The 16,969-nt window shown below is 36.5% G+C and overlaps 2 protein-coding genes across 8 annotated transcripts; one reads left to right on the forward strand and one right to left on the reverse strand.

Annotated features, from left to right (window-relative positions):
* The first annotated feature begins 761 nt into the window (after positions 1-761).
* Positions 762-2,729, forward strand: LOC147868465 (uncharacterized). The gene is made up of 4 exons (XM_087333242.1): positions 762-954; positions 1,161-1,253; positions 2,192-2,260; positions 2,391-2,729. The coding sequence occupies exons 1-4, from the start codon at positions 826-828 to the stop codon at positions 2,502-2,504; spliced, it is 405 nt and encodes a 134-aa protein (XP_087189368.1). The 5' UTR covers positions 762-825; the 3' UTR covers positions 2,505-2,729.
* Positions 2,730-5,843: 3,114 nt separating this feature from the next.
* Positions 5,844-15,105, reverse strand: LOC147868466 (transcription factor LHW-like). 7 transcript variants are annotated; one of them, XM_087319560.1, is made up of 11 exons: positions 14,946-15,105; positions 14,366-14,623; positions 13,954-14,130; positions 13,755-13,857; positions 10,990-11,031; positions 10,642-10,698; positions 8,711-9,955; positions 8,509-8,610; positions 7,055-7,153; positions 6,715-6,840; positions 5,844-6,432 (listed from the first exon to the last, which is right to left on the reverse strand). In XM_087319560.1, the coding sequence occupies exons 2-11, from the start codon at positions 14,461-14,463 to the stop codon at positions 6,319-6,321; spliced, it is 2,163 nt and encodes a 720-aa protein (XP_087175686.1). In that variant the 5' UTR covers positions 14,464-14,623; positions 14,946-15,105; the 3' UTR covers positions 5,844-6,318. The 7 variants fall into 7 exon arrangements, 6 of the variants coding, with proteins under 6 accessions (XP_087175686.1, XP_087175657.1, XP_087175665.1 ...); XM_087319531.1 differs by having other exon boundaries at positions 13,954-14,145; XM_087319539.1 differs by having other exon boundaries at positions 6,344-6,840; positions 8,711-9,573; positions 9,664-9,955; positions 13,954-14,145.
* Positions 15,106-16,969: the final 1,864 nt, after the last annotated feature.

Consider the following 16,969-nt stretch of genomic DNA (forward strand, 5'->3'; position numbering starts at 1 on the left):
GTTTGAAACAACTCGCCCACCACGATTGAAACCTCAAAGCGGGATTGAAATTCGAGAATGCAAAAAAACGTTACAGCGATGGTGGCGAAAAAAAGGAGTGCATGCACACGAGACAATGGTGGAGAGGAGCGTGTAACGGATTGTAGTGAGAGGGAGGAGGTGTCACGTGGTGGGCGAAGCGATAATGGGAGTGTGGTGGGTTTGTGCAAATGGCAAATGACAATGATGACAAGTGTGAAGAAGAAGAAGAAGAAGAAGAAGAATGGATCTTATCGATGAGTTTTTATGGTTGGGGGCGTGGGCTTGTTGGGTTGGGAAGGAAGGAATGTTGGTTTGGAAAGGAAAGGATAAAGGGGATAGGCACTAACTAGCTAGCTAACTAACGAAGTAAGTAACTAACTAGCGAACAAATCAATCTAGAGAAACGATAAATGAGAACAAAGGGGTCAGAAATGTAATATACTCTAACTTGAAGGGCAGGAAAACAAAACAGAAAACAACAGCAGCATGTGTGTGTAGAGGGGGGGGGGGGGGGGGGGGGGGGGTGACGACGACGTGTGGAGCAGCTGCAGAAGCTCCCATGAAATCATGCCAATCCAACCCCCCCCCCCTTTTTCTTTCCAATGTCTAGTATATAAAGCGATCGATCGATCGTTCATACCCTCGCGAGTTCGAATCTTGAACGCCCCCCCTCCCCCCCTCCCCCAATCCATCCATCTCTCTCTGTCTCTGTGTCTGTCTCTCTGTGTGATCTCCAAATACAACGGAGAACAATCATCGCTCCTATTTTCGATTTCCACTGCATCACTACCAACCACTACTGCTATGGACACCAACATTGCGCTCGGTATCTCATCCAACCAGTCCGATCCTTCTTCACTGATGAATGATACCCCTAGACTTCATCATCATTCCAGTGTTGCAGAAGGCTTCAATCCAGTACCCCCCCGCTCAGTATGTTACTTCAACTACCACTACAAACACTACCATTAACCTAACTAAATCTTCCTCTCTTTCTTCCTCCTTCCGATCAATATTGCTTGCTTTGCTTCCATTATTTGTACAGTTAGCATGTTTTGTTTGCCTGGAAATGGTTTCTTCATGAGTAACGATCGTTGCTTGGTTAAATTTAATTTGGACTTCTTTTTTGTGGACCTTAGGATGATGATGATGATGATGATGATCAAATAGACCCTTCGGATCTTGACACCAGATTCAGGATCCTTCGCCAGCTCTTGCCCCATGGCTCGCAGGTAATAATGTACATACATTCTATAGGTTAGCTTTATCTCTACACATTAAACATTATACGTTGTAGAAGATTAAATTAGGTTAGCCTTCTCTATGTGTATGTATGTATGTATGATGTGTTTATGTGTGCATATGTTTGTGGGTGTGTTTATGTACGCATGTGTGTCGTGTGGTGTGTTTATGCATACATGTGTGTATGTGGGCATGCATCGATTGCAGTTAAAGTGGGGGGCGACAAATCCCACCCCAATTGTTCAGGATTCATTCATGTTGCCTTGGGTGAACAATTTGTTTTGGAAAAATGGCTCCCTCTGTAAATAATGTGTGCTTGTCATACACTTTTTGTGGTTGGGTGCTCTCATTCATGAATCATGACCATTATGAGTGTTTGAACAATGGCTCCCTCTATCATTATTCACTCCAATCCTAAAAATTTCAAACTCAATCATGCGTGAATTTCCATCCATGATGAAACATGATCAGGGTGGAGAATCCATATAATTTGTTCATTTAATCATGCCAAGCACCAACATTTTAATTTTCTTTCTCTTAATATACATACTCTATATATGGGTATATATAATTAATTGGCCAATAGTCAACTCATAAAAGGTATACCGTATGCCTATGTATATCAATTGAAGCAAGCTAAACCCTCATTAACTACGTGGTCATCCCAATTGAAACTTTGAACTTGTTCATTATATTATTCACTTTATTTTCAAAGTTTTGAATTATCACACCACCAAAACTCAATGGAACTATGTGAAAATTTGTGATGAAAACATTTCTCACACATTTCGAATTGTATGAGTGCATATGTAAAATGCATCTCTTAGCTATGTTGCGTTCGAAACCCAAACACAATGGCTTGAGTTTGCCATAAAATTTACAATTGATTGTTCTCTTATACTAACATGTTCTCATGTCTTGTGTCTAGTTACAAGACAAAGATGACCTCCTTAAATTGGCACATGACTATGTTCGAGAGCTTGAGAGAAAAATTCAGGTAACTTTGGAACTACTTGTGCCCATACTATTTCTATTAACTTTATTTTGAATTTCCTTTGCCCACATGTAGTAGGGAAAAAGATAAGTATAGCATTTATATCAACCCTTATTCATTGTATAATTCACAGTCATTCAATTTCGAGGTCATGACGAACAACACATCAAAGCAAGAAAACCTAGGGGCCTTGCAAAGGAAAGGGTTGTGCATTGTTCAACTTTCAAAGCTAACAACAGCATTTTAGCACATCATTTGCAAAACAAAAGAAAGGACACTTATAGTGTAGCAATATAGTGCTTGGCATCATCCACATAGTTGTTATGAAAAGCAAGTTGTTCAATCACCTAACCATGTAGTGCAATGAAGCAAAAGCTCTTTGAGAAATATAATTTAACATCGCGTTCCATCCAACAACATGATAATGTACCTACCTTTCAAGTTGATAAATTGAATTTGTTAATGTTGGTTCCATTCCATTAAGATAAAATGTTTTGGTTTTAGGAATTAAGTTATATCTTTCATGAGAGAATGTTGTGGCAATCTACTAAGAAGTTTTATTATTACATGCTCATTTTGATCAAATTTAATAGCATCCACATGCTTAACACAATGAGGTATGGGAATTAATCGAATGATTAAATACATCCTTGTTTCCCATTATGATCGATATTCACTATCAAGGGCTAACAGTAACTTCACTTTTGAAAAATTTGTGTTATAATCTCTTCGAAAATAAGCTTCATACATGGATGTATATGGTGGTTTTGTGGCGTATGTTAGGGTTTATGGTTGAATGAGGTTTATTGTGATGATACAATGACAGTATTCATGACATTTATGGCGACCTTTATTCAATGGATGTCCATGTTGTGCAACAAAAGTCAAGTCCAACATCAATCATGTTTTTGCATGTTGTGTGAATTTCTATTCACCTTAATGCAACTTCATTAATGTATATGAAATGCTTGAGCATTATCATATATTGGGCAAAAAGAGTATACAAACCCAAGTTTACTCAAAGATTACACAACCCAATAAATTGATAACTTCAAAATTCAACAAGACTTGAGCATTGTTATGGCTACTTGATACTTGAATTACTCATCTTTTCTTGGAAATAATGGGCTAACAATTATGTTATATTACGTGGGATATGATCAAACTTACAAAAAATATAAAGATAGTCTTGAATGTGACCACATGAAACATTAAAATATCCGAAAACTTGACATTTTTGCGAGTTATAAATTCTCTGAAAGGATATCTATAAAAATAATATGTTATTGGGCAATGAAATGGTGTTGAGAGAGTTTTCAAAAAGCACATTCATTCTACAACAAAGACCAAGAAGTGCAAGACTAGGCAAAAAAGTTGTTGCTCGTTGAAAGCAACATTCGATTAATGTCTAATTCAGGTATGTTTAGTCTATGATCTATGGGCTTCATATTCGATAGAAGTATAAATTCATTCAAGATATTAAAATATAATCAAGTGCTTTGAAATATGATATTTTTCAAACATTTTTTAAGGAAAATGTACAACCCAAGAAAAATCTTACATGTGATTTTCAAATGGAACAACACTAATTCTTAGCTTTGCTACAACATTCTTTATCTTGTGTTTCATATTCAAATCATTACCTCCGGTTTACCATGATAAATGCATATGAGTAGCTTAGAGCTATGAAAGTGGTCATGGACAATGAAAGGAATAACCTGTAAGTATTGAAAAATGTGGGTACACACCAAGTCCATGCCCTAAGTTTTCATTTCAACCAAAATCAAGCTACTTTACCTCCTTACATGTTGTGCAAAGGATAAATGAGAACGGAGGTAGATAGAGATAGAGATAGAGATAGAGTTTTTCAAATAGGACAAACTAGACTAAAGGTGAAACATTTTCATGTAGTCTATGTTGAGAGCACATTGTGACTATTAGAGACAAAGAAAATATGCATAGTCAATGACTCTACTTGGCTTTGCCCCAACATGCAATCTAACATCAAAGAGAATGTGAAATAAGTCATATGAAAGTAATGGTGCGGACAATAGACAAAGGGACAAGCTGAAGCTTTTATTGGTGGAAGTGGTTTCTTTGTTTAGAGAAGAAGATGAACTTTTTGTTTGGAGAAGCGCGGCAGAAAAGTTGCATTTGTACATGAACCTATTGAAACATCATAATGTAAGTATAATGCATTTGAGATTCCAAACCATATAGATCTTTTTTTCTTTTTTTCTTAACATGCTTCCCATGCAATCTTGGAAATCAATGTGAGATGTTTTTCCTAACATACTCAACAACCCTTTCCATCTCATGAAATTGATGGGAAGTGATCCAATCATGAACATGGAATGTATGTCATTAATAAATTAATGTAAACCCTCGTTAGGAAACACTTTTTGGATGTTATCAAGTGGTAATATGTTATATTGCCCATACTTCTATCCCATAGAGAAGCATTGTTGTCACCAAATTGTCAAATGAGTTAAATGTTGAGAACCGAACATTTGATTTCTCCTCCATTAGTATGTTTTCAAATGCAATATATTAATCCCTTTATCGCATTTCCAAGTGGTGAGTACCTCCTAGTGTTGAGTAACATATTCATTCCATCTATAATTTGAGGGAAGCTCGAGCCCAAGATATTCAAAGCTTTTTATTGTTTCAAGTTGATCATGTTGTACACAATTCGTGATTTATCTTTATTTTGAGTCTTTACAAGCTTAACCTTCGTTTAGATCTATTGACACTCAACTTGCACTAATAAGCTTTTGGGCATTCTATAAAAATTTAGCTAGAAACAACATATCATTTGCATATAATAAAAACATGATAATATCAATCCCAATGGTAATAACTTTGATGCCCTTTCTTGTTTTACAAATTTGTCAACCATTTGTTCTAACTTGTCTATATATAAACCAAAGAGTAGTGATAATTATCCTTGGTTAGCACCATTATGCCAATGCACAATTTTTTGAGAATTTGCCTCCCATTTGCACATGACATATCATTGTTGAGCAAGAGAAGGAATGTTGGCATTAAAAGAGACAATGTGTTGACTCAAGGGAAGTACTATAATGCAACCTTATTTGTGTATCTGAGAGCTCTAGTCAAATCAACATGTATTTGGCCTACACATCACATCACTACCTCATCGAAACAAAAGTCCACTCACACACAAACGCTCCATTCATATAATGAGAATGGTTCATGTCTCATAGGCTAAATCCTAATTTGATGGCCTTGTGATTTGATTGACAAAAAATCTCTACCTAGGAAGAATGGGGGGGAAGGGATCTATTTCCGAGGATGACTCACATTTTGAGGTATGAAATTCTTCCTAGTTCATTCACAAAGTATTCCTTTTACTACTCACCACAATTTGGTGAATGAATTTATTCTACATTTTAGCATGAGATACATTATGTCAATGTGCTAACAAGGCTTTATATTTACAAATTTGGATCCTCATCAAGGAAAATAAAGCATATCAAGATGGAGTTGCACACACAATTTAGCAAATTTAGACTCAGCATCCAAGAAATTATTCCTCAAACTCCAAATCAATCATATCTAACACTGAGTTTGAATCCAGATATTCTATTGTGTTAAGAGAGTATTGTATATAACGGGGTGTGAATAAATGCACAATTACAATGTCCCTAAAAGGGTATTCTGGAACTTTAGGCCAATATCTACAGATCTCAAGTAGGTATATACATACATTGATGTTGAGGATTTCTATGCCTTTAAATTGAAGAAATATCAAAATAAAATATCCAATTCAGACTAATGGTGTGATGTGGCTATTGTTGAATTTACAAAATCAAGCATTTAGAGACAGACATTCCTTACATGTGCTTGGTTATTAACCATTAATCTCATCAACATATTTGATGATAGGGCGAGTACATGATTGGATGTGCAATCAAGACCTCAGATGTTCTTTCGAACCTTGATGAGGTGTATTAGATGCTGTAATCTGTTATAAAAGTTACAGCTACAGACTCTATAATAAAGATCTTATGTATACTCTTGGAGAACCTTAATGATGATCATTTGGGTGCTTGGCTGGCTATGGACATTGACGAGATGTTGCTTTTATTAGGGAGGGGTAGTTTTTGTACCAATGGTAATAATACATCAACTCTTTGGACATCCCTATTAGCCTGCATTAAAATAGTGGAGCACAACGTGAGGAAACATGATCTAGTTTTTGCCATATTGTTTTCTTTACTAATTAGCCGAGTTCCAGCCTCATGCATATGAAATCAAAGGGCAAAATACCAAAAATTATAAAAAGTCAGGCGGAAATTGTACACATTTCTCTTGGATTTAGTTCTAGGAAAGCACAAAAAATGCAACAGGCTGTTTAAATCTTTTTTTCTGAGTATTGTATGTAGGTCTATATCCATACAAAAGAAACAATCTACAGAAACAAAAGCACTCGCCTCAACGAAAAATTTCGCCCAAACTTTGTCCTCGTGAGATTCCATAATGCCTTTGAGAATTGTAAGTCCTAAGCTCCGAATGATTTCTGCAATTTCTAGAAAAAGACCTTTCTCTTCACATATCATCTGCTCCACCCACGTGAAATAAAGTCAGGATCTATCATCAATTATATATTATCAGGATAGTACCAATAATACCCTTCGTGTAAGGACTAAAATATCAACACTACCCCTTGAGGTTCCAAAAATATTGGCATGACCCTCATTCAAAAAGCTATAAACACATATTTACATTATATAGAATTCATAGTAAGATATGATGGAATTCTATTAGCTTCACCTCTACAAGCATTTGTCGTGGTTGTTTAAGGTCTTTTACAAGTATGGGAATTCTAGTCTCCTGGTCTAGAAACCAGGATGCACCACTTTCTATATACCCCTGTAAAAAGCAGCAGCTGATATGTCAACAAATATAGTTCTTTTGTTTCCTATGAGTGATACCTTTTCAGATGTCTTAACAATTGCAAAGTTTTTAATCGGCATTGAGTATATTTGCAAACTTACAGCAAGTATCCAAACAATTAGAATTGTCATAATTCTTGCTAATTTATATAAATGCGTGATGTTCGTAACAATGAAGCTTAATGTGATAACACATAAAAATTATAGAATATTATAGGCTGAAGTACAGAATGTATATAGTTTAGAAAAATGGACCAAAATAGGGAAAAGGATTAATCTTTATCTACATGTAGCAAAAAAAAACATTATCAAAGCTGACTTTATGGATAGAAAGTCCAAGAAAGGGACTCCAGGTGCGGGTTCACCATAAAGTGATATGAGGATGTGGATCAATCAAACCAAGGTAATAGGAAATAAAAGTCCATCGCATAAAACAACATTTGAAAAAACTCCTATAAACCATGGACATGGAATCAGAGCAGAGCATTGTTGGTCTAGACTTGATCAAGGTTGAAATTGAGCATTTAGGATAAATGAGCACAGAGCCATGTTCAATCACCTCTCTCAAACTCGACCTTAACTAGCTCTCAACAACGGATCCTTCTTAATAAGATGGTAGATACAATTATATGAGCAGATTCCCAACTAGTCACAATCAACCACTTCTGCTGAGAATCACATACTGACTAAAATGCTCAGATCATTAATCACTTCTGCAAACTGCAAAAGCAATACCTCCACATCTTTACTCTATAATCTCTTACCAATCACTGCATTGTCTTTATCCATAGAGGGAAATCATATAATAGTGAGACTAGGAGGTTATGTGCTTGGTATGCAAGATGCTTATTTTGAAATATGAACTTTAGTTTTTATTATTTTGTTAAATCTTGTTATGGGCTGGGTATGCAAGACGCTTATTTTGAAATATGAACTCATATATTTCATCATTTTGTTAATCCTGTAATGCAAGCTGCTTATTTTGAACTACGAATTTATAGTTTTATCATTTTGTTGATTTTTGTATGGGCTGGTATGCAAGCTGCTTATTTTGAAATATGAACTCGCAGTTTTTATCATTATCCCTCTCTATTGACAAACTTTTTGAATGTAATTTAAAGAAGCGAATCAGATACTAGCAGGTTGACCATTTCAAATCATGCAAGTCAACCACATGAGCTTCCTTACTATATATAGTTTGCAGAGACAGATCTTTCACTACTTTGCTTTAAGAAATTATGGGATGGTCCAATTGAACAATCATCATATGCTCTATGTACTTTCAAAAAGCATACAGTCTATAAATTGATATAAAAAAATTCTTTACTGTACCTTCAGCTCCCCATTTTTCTTTAATTGCTCAGCATGCAGCGCGACACTCCGTAAGAAGAGCATATGCTTTATAGTTTTCTCCAGTAAGGCATCAATGCTACACTGCAAAAACACGCATGCACTGATTCACAATATAAAAAATTTCACAATATCATATCCATATATTTTTCTTACAATCCAATCTACAGAAAGTGTTGATTACCTTCAATCCACTAGGTACAATATCCCTCAACTCTCGAACACGGTCTTGTATCTGCTGTCTATCTTTAGGCCTTGGTCTTGAACTGTCTCCAGACCTTGACCTCTTCTTACCTCCTCTGTCTTCAGACTTTCTTGAATGAGATTGTTGGGTATCATCTGACCTCAGACTCTGTTCCTCATCTGCCCAACCTCTAATGATACCTTTACCAGGAGAAACATTGGACAAAGACAAGTTCTGATGCCAATGGGATAAAACTTCTGCATCGTTGTACAAAACATGTCCTTGAACAACGTCTTGTAACTTTGTAGTAGAGACAGGAGATTCATGTAGTGCCACTTTTGTGTCTGTTTCCGTGACAGTGGTCAAGAAAGACGTACCATTAGGCACATTTGAGCACAAAGTCTTATCAGGAAAGCTTTCATCTGTTAATGATGAGGATGCTGATTGATAACTGTTGGGAGCATTCCCCACTACAGCATCTAGCAAAAGTTCTGATTTATTTTCTGGAAAATTAATACTTATAATACTTGAGGGCAATTTCTTAGCCCTTTGCAGGTCCTCCATTTCCCCTTGCTTAAATGTCAAACCCAAAGCTTGAGAAAGCTCATCTCCAATACCCCAATTACAACTTTTTCCCGGGGCAAAAGAGGATAAAAAGGTTTCAAGTTCATGTGTACCATTATCAGTGTGGTTGCTAAAATTTGAAGTCTTAAGTTCTCCGTCATTGGCTGTGCTTTCAGACTTAACACGATTGTTGGTATTCTCATCGATTGTTGCAAATTCATCATTGACCCAAGTGGGATTGAATGATTCCTTCAAACCCAAGTTGCCTTGAAAAATGTTCGGCATACAATGCTTTTCAGCTGTAAAGAAATGGGTACTTGAAGATGTATCTAAAGGCTTACGTATTTCTATTATTTTCTGCGCACATGTTCCAGAAGAAATGCCAATACATGAAAAATCTTCATCCTCTTTAGCACCAAATTTTGAGGCAACAATTCCATTGAATCCAGTTTGAACAGTAGCTGCCATGAATCCTGCACCTATTATCCTAGATGAATCAATACAGTGATCTTCTGCATTACTTGGAGTTAAACTTCTGTTATTGGTGGATGATAGAGCAATATGTGTCAATGGTTTCCCCTGAACTCCTGAAAGCATGTCTGACCGAACGACTGATGGTGTAGCTTGTAGGTCAGTAAAAACTGATTTGACATAGTCAATCCATTCAGGATCCTCTTTTATCTGATATAAGTTCACAAAACCATTACGTTCTGCAACTGTTTCATAACATAATGATACTTACGAGTCATAAATGAAGTACACAAGCTCAGAAAGGTGAATCTCTTTTATCTGATATAAGTTCACAAAACAATTATTTCCGCAACTGTTCAGAATATTATAACACTTACGAATCATAAATAAAGTATACAAGCTCAGAAAGGTGAACCTTTTTTATCTGATATAAGTTCACAAAACCATTACTTTCTGCAACTGTTTAGAATATTATGACACTTGCAAATCATAAATGAAGTACACAACCTCATAAAGGTGAAACTCTTTTATCGCATATAAGTTCACAAAACCATTACTTTTGGCAACTGTTTCATAATACTATGACACTTACAAGTCATAAATGAAGTACACAAGCTCAGAAAGGTGAAACTATTTTATCTGATTTAAGTTTGTCACAAAACCATTACTCTCTGCAACTGTTTCATAACATTATGACACTTACGAGTTATAAATGAAATATGAATGAAGTACACAAGCTCTGAAAAGTGAACCATTAGTAATCCACAAACACAATATGTACATGGCATGCACACAATATTTATTGATAAAGAAACCATGAACCATGTATGTTTAGCACATGATAAATTTTACTATTATCATCAAGAACGGAAAACAATAAAAAAGATATTTGGTACCAGTTTTGCTGAACCAAGCTGAACAACACCCTGAGTAACAGCAATGACAGCAATGGTCTGTGAGAGCAGAAACGTCCAACTGATCATTACGATGATCCAAAAACTCTGAAATAACCCTAATTCACTCAATGCTCCTGACTTTTCATTAAATCTGCAAATGTCCTTGATCAACACCCAAAAGAGAGAAAAACAGAATGATAACCACATAATTGTTCTTCTGGGGGATCAGCATGGATATTTGGGGAAATAATGAAAACTCAAAAGGTATTCATGCAAATAAAGAAAAACCCTGGGATATTTTCAAAGTTTTTCCCTTTCCTTAACCACTTAGTACTAACTATTGTTCACCTTGATTCCTGCAGCAAATTGACCCTGCCATCCTTCAGGATACTATACAAGCACAAAAGACATTCTGTTAGCATTGTTACATCATAGCAAGTTCCTTGTTCATGTCAAAGACAGCATAGAATCATTTGCAAAATATAATGCAAATAATATGCTCAAAATTCTACTTTCTACAAGAGATTTGAGAATAGGAAAGCAAATTTTCATACCATATTGAAAACAAAACTAAAGTTTATACCCCTACATCATTACTGTTGAGAATCAAGCTCAACCCCTTACATGCTTATGGAGAGAAGCACAATGTGGGAAAGTGTGTGAGCATACTTTATTGTAATCCATGTGAACTATCTAATTATACAAAGACCAAGATTGTGATATCTAATTAGTTTTCGAGTGTAAATGTGGTCAAAGAATATTACATATTCTTATGACAGTATCGTACTAGAGTGGATGTCTATGACAAGAATCCATCAACCATATTTAATGTTGCAGTCCCTTGAGGATTTGTATATAGCGCCCACTTCGCCCATTGTGTTCCCTTGATGATTTTTACTCGATTAATATAGTTTTCTTTTCAGGGCATAAGTTGTCGTCCCTCCTCTTGTGTACTTTTTTTATTTCTAGTTGTTTTCTCTGATACCATGAAAAGAATGCTAACTCTCATAGTCGGGGTGTGCAAAAGCGTAGTGCTTGTGTGAGAGGAGGTGGGTTGATGAACTTGTCATCGGTGTAGAAAGCCACGTTGAGACACAGAAGATCAAAAAACTGCTTTCAGAAAAGTTCAAGATGAAGGATCTGAATGACATACATTATTTTCTCGGCATCGAGGTCATTCAAACTCCAGACAGATTCCTACTCTTACAACAATACATGTTGAACCTGCTTACGAGTGCCAATCCATCTCGACACCCGTTGATTAAAATATGAAGCTAAATGACATTTCAGCAAATTCTTAACCCGACGCAGTATCGGCAAATAATTGGGTGTCTTATCTACTTGACTATCACCCAACCAGACCTCAGCTACCCAATAGGACTCCTTAGCCACTTCATACAAATAACCGGCAACAATCACATGGATTATACTAAGCGAGTGTTATGATATGATGGTGGAACACTTGATAACAGTATCTTCTACAAGCACAGAGTACCGCTTCAACTCGAAGGGTTCAAAAATGCTGATTGGGCAGGCAACAATTCTGACAAGAGATCCACCTTGGGATTTATGTTTTTGTTTGGGAGCAGAAAGTCTCCTGGAGCAGCAAGAAACAGCCAATAATGGCTCCGTTGAGCACCGATGTGGAGTATAGGGGGAACAAATGTACCTGCATGCAAGGCGTATGGTTTAAACGGCTTTAATGAATTAGTCAATGAGCCAATACCAATCCACTGTGACAATCTCAACAGCATCCAGCTCACAAAGATTTCATTGTTTCATTCCCCGAGTAAGCACATTGAGGTACACTATCATTATATCCATGAGCAAATATTGTCCAGAGACATTGACCTCCAATACATCGGCACCAACAAGCAGGTGGCCAATATTTTACAAAGGCGCTTGGTCTTGACAACCTGCAACAATTCTTAGTGGATCTAGGCCTTACACCACTCCATATCCCGAGCTTCAGGGGGAGTACAAGTAGAAAGACGAGTAATGTGACCGAGACCAAGGAACAAGTGGAGAATCAACACCCAAGATAAGCATAAACGGAAGACCAAGACCAGCATCAACAAAGAAGTCCAGCTCATCTAGTCCGGCTCGGCTCTGCAAGTTGGAGGAAGACTTTTAAAAGCCGGAAGTTACGTCAGTTCTAAGCACGACCTTGAATAGACACCCATGACGAGATAGATGAAAAGGGAGATGGGGTAAGACCTGTACATGCTCAGCACCTAGAGCGAAACCCCGTTTGGATAAGCCCAGCAGAAAACAACACCTCGAGATTTTTTATCAACATTTTTTGGATCGGCAAGGTCACTGATTGACTTTGCCTAATCAAGATCAAGTAAATCGGAGCAACATGAAGACCATGGTCCAGCAGTTCAAGCAACTTCGACCAACTTTTCAACTAAACCGAAAAACCAAGATTAAGAGGGTACAATTGACCTTGTGGAGACATGTTGAGAATCTAAGGCAAATTCCTTGTGCTGCACATGTATCGAAGTGGTTGGTGTTGGCCTCTCAAGATTCCTCTCTCATAAACAAGAAGACCAATCTTGCTTCAAGCAAGGCCAATTATAATATTGACAATATGTCAGGATGTAATGTTGTTTGATCATCTTCCATAAAGACAAGATCAGAGGACTGCCTCCTCCGTTATTATGCTTTAGCCTAAGGCAAGCATCTAAGTCAAGCATACCTGATCAAGCATATATACGTACAGTATGCAGAAACAAATGGATCCCAATGATATTATACTAAAAAGTATATAGGCACAAAGAGTATCTTGAAATTTGGGATGTGCCAATAGCCGAATTTATGATGACAAGCCTTATACAAGTTGTTCACGAATCACAATAAAGCAAGTTATCTCTGTATTACTGATTTCGTATGTATGTTAAGAGCTAAAGTCAGCACACAACTTCCAGGCATAAGAAACAGGGGAGGAACTCCTTCACACCCATATACATGTACATATTAGGATTTAGTACATACCAATTAGTCATGTACATTAGGATTAAGTCTCAATTCATCATAAAGTGAGAAAATAACAATGCCTTATTCAGAGAAAGAAAGAAACAATTTAAATAACAATAATCCATAATCACTACCTTCTTGAGCATAGACTGATTATCAAGCTTCTCTCCAGAAGCAGCATCCACGTTATGGAAAACCCACTTAGGTTTGCCAGTAAATGCCACTCTTCCAACAATACTGAACCATGGCAACAACTGAAAAGCTTAGAGATAATAGCTTCTATGAGAAACAAAGGGGAAAAAAAAATTAGAGCTGCTTTTCGTAAAAGCTCACCCTTCACCCATGGGGAACACACAATATGACATTTTGGCAACAGCAAGAGAAATCTGCCCTTCTAAATCACCACAGTCTCCTCGATTGAGAGGGTGTCCTCTACTTTCTAGGACACCCCCACATGAACCTAAACCTTTCTTTGGTTGATCATAGTATCCTTCTTCCCATGTTAGCATCCTGTTATATACGAGTCTATCACAAATAATTAGACTCTTGGTGGCCAAATTTGCAAAAGAAAAAAAAAAATTAGCCCTCACAAATTTTTAACCCATAACTTTCTAGAATCATAATCAGCAAAGGGAAAGCTTATAAGTAGAGCATATACTTTGAAGATATCCCTGGATATTATTATTGCTGTTAATGTTATTATTATAATATCATATCAACAAATATAGAGGATGAAAAAGCTTACATTTGACTACGCCGCTTCAATTTCCAAAAGACAGCATAACACCAGCCGTTTTTTGAACAAAGGCTTTTCAAAGCTTGTTGAAGATGCATAGTTGGCATTATTCTTTTCTTATTTTTAACAAGTAGAAATTTTCTTAAATCGTTCTCCTTTTCTTTTCTAAGTCTAGCTTCCACATCATGAACCCTTTCCAATAGCTTGGTGATCACTTCCAGAATTCATAACAGGAAATTGTTTCTCCACGCTTCTTGACTTTATCATCTAATGAGATAAAAAACAGCTTAGAGCTGGAATGATACCATACATCTATACGCATGTTGATAAGAATCAAATCAGTTATACAGGTGTAATTGTGTTTTCTTTTTCCTTTTTTCTGGATCATTGAAAATATGCTCAATGAAGGACGTGTTTAATCGAATCCTTAGGCTCCATTTGGATTTAATTAATTTCGAATATGTAAAGCTTTTTAAATTAAAGAATCGATCTTTAGCGAAATGGTCAGGAAAACGAAACTAAATTTACTTGATTTCGAGTATTCAAAAGCTTGTTCTACCAAAGAATCGATCTCTACATAAACGAGTACCTGCTACAATCGGGAGAGTGAAGTGGAACAGAGCGGTAACAGAGGGGTTGGAAAAGAAGAGAGTAGAGAGAGCGATGGAGAATGGAGAATGGAGATAGCGTCAGTTCTTCTCCGGCCCTCATGTTTTTGTTTTCTTCTTCCGAGTTCCTGTCGCAATTCTCTGTATATTAGTCAAAAAGGAGTTGAGCATAGCATCGATCAGGTCCCGAGCTCGAGACCTTGTTTTCTCACATTTATCATTTCACCTAAACTGACTATAGTCTATATATATGCATGCGACATCACTATATGTCCATACATTATACTGTATACATATATGAGAGCTATATGTATAATGTATATGATATATCCAACCATATGCCAATCGGTGGTGATGTTATATACATATGTGTATCTCGGTGTACCAGACACACAGCCACAATGTCCCAAACTATTGTCATAACCACCATCTTAGTTAGCTATAATATGTATATGATATATCCAACCATATGCCAATCGGTGGTGATGTTATATACATATGTGTATCTCGGCGTACCAGACACACGGCCACAATGTCCCGAACTATTGTCATAACCACCGATCGATGAACTCATAACGTCGTGATCTCTAGACAATCAACACAATCATCTCAAATGTGGCCCAATTGGCATTCATGGCATGTGCTTATAGCTTGATCAGTGAACCCATAACCTCGTGGTCTCTAGACAATCAATACAATCATCTCAATCGTGGCCCAATTGGCATTCATGAGTGCACGCACACACGCACACACATTCCTTTTCTAGAAAATCCTCTTCTCTTAAAAAGATTCCTTGAGATCTTGGTGACCCTCTCTTTTAAACTCTTTTTCCAAAGGTTAATAAACTTTTCAAGCTTATATAGGCTTATATATGACTTGTTGCTTCCTCCCAATCACTTGTGGCTTTCCAAATCATTTTCCACTAGGAAGCCCCTCCAATGGGTTTAGAGTCCAGAAACTCTACCATTGCCTTATTCTAATGCTAATAGCCTCTCTCTCTCTCTCCCTGATTGGCTTGGCGGTAGCCAACTCCAATGGGTTTAGAGTCTAGACACTCTACGACTTGTCCCACAAATCGCAATAAAATCTTGATCAATTCAATTTAGATGTATATTATGTCTATCCTTGAGTCTTATATAAGGATTGTGATAATTACCTACCGCTAAGCTACCAAAATTTTGTTACTCCGTATATATAGTCCAAAAGTTCACCTCTTTGATACTCCATATATATGGACTTAATTTACTAGATGCCACTATGGAGTGTAGGGGTTGAACCCATGACCTTCTAGGCTCCAATGGACAACCTTGCCAACAAAGCTAAATCCATCTTGGATCTCCTAAAGCTCATTCTTCCCTCACATTGCATTGCAATTAAAAAGATAAATTACCTACCAATTATAATAATAACACTATAAATTATTGCAGAAATTTATCAACACGCTCTCACATTTCTCAACTCAATCTTACTATAAACTTCTAGCCATTCTAAAGCTAATTCATAAAGTAAAAAGTGCATAAGAGGTTCTTGAATCATCACACTTGCATATTGATTTTTTATTTGACTTGGTTGCTTTATAATTTAAAGTATTGTTTTGTAAGCATCTCATTTCTTTGTTGATAACAATCAACAATGGAACTCTTTCTTCATTATATTATAGCTTATTTCCAGTATACATGTCAACATTATTTCTTGATTGTAAGTTGTTATAGGTCATTACAAAGGCAAAAAATTGAAAGATATTATACACTCTCCTCTAAGTTTACTTGGGAAGCAGCTAAAAATGTTAAAGACACAAACAAATTAAAATTTGGATGGATGCACAATGTTCAATAGGTTCCATGTGAACCAAGTATTTTTGCAACAAGGGAATCACATAGAGGCTCATGCTTCACATTTTATAGTACAAAATACGCATGTTCTGCCAAATTTAGCCTATCTTTTTATTGAGCAAAGACAATCACTCATACAAGCTAGAGCCCATTCACCCATTTTTTCCATTCGA

The sequence above is a fragment of the Azolla caroliniana genome, unplaced genomic scaffold (genome assembly GCF_043228905.1).
Source record: "Azolla caroliniana isolate FFs.n. ecotype wild unplaced genomic scaffold, voAzoCaro1.0.p SCAF_1, whole genome shotgun sequence".
Classification (NCBI taxonomy): domain Eukaryota; kingdom Viridiplantae; phylum Streptophyta; class Polypodiopsida; order Salviniales; family Salviniaceae; genus Azolla; species Azolla caroliniana.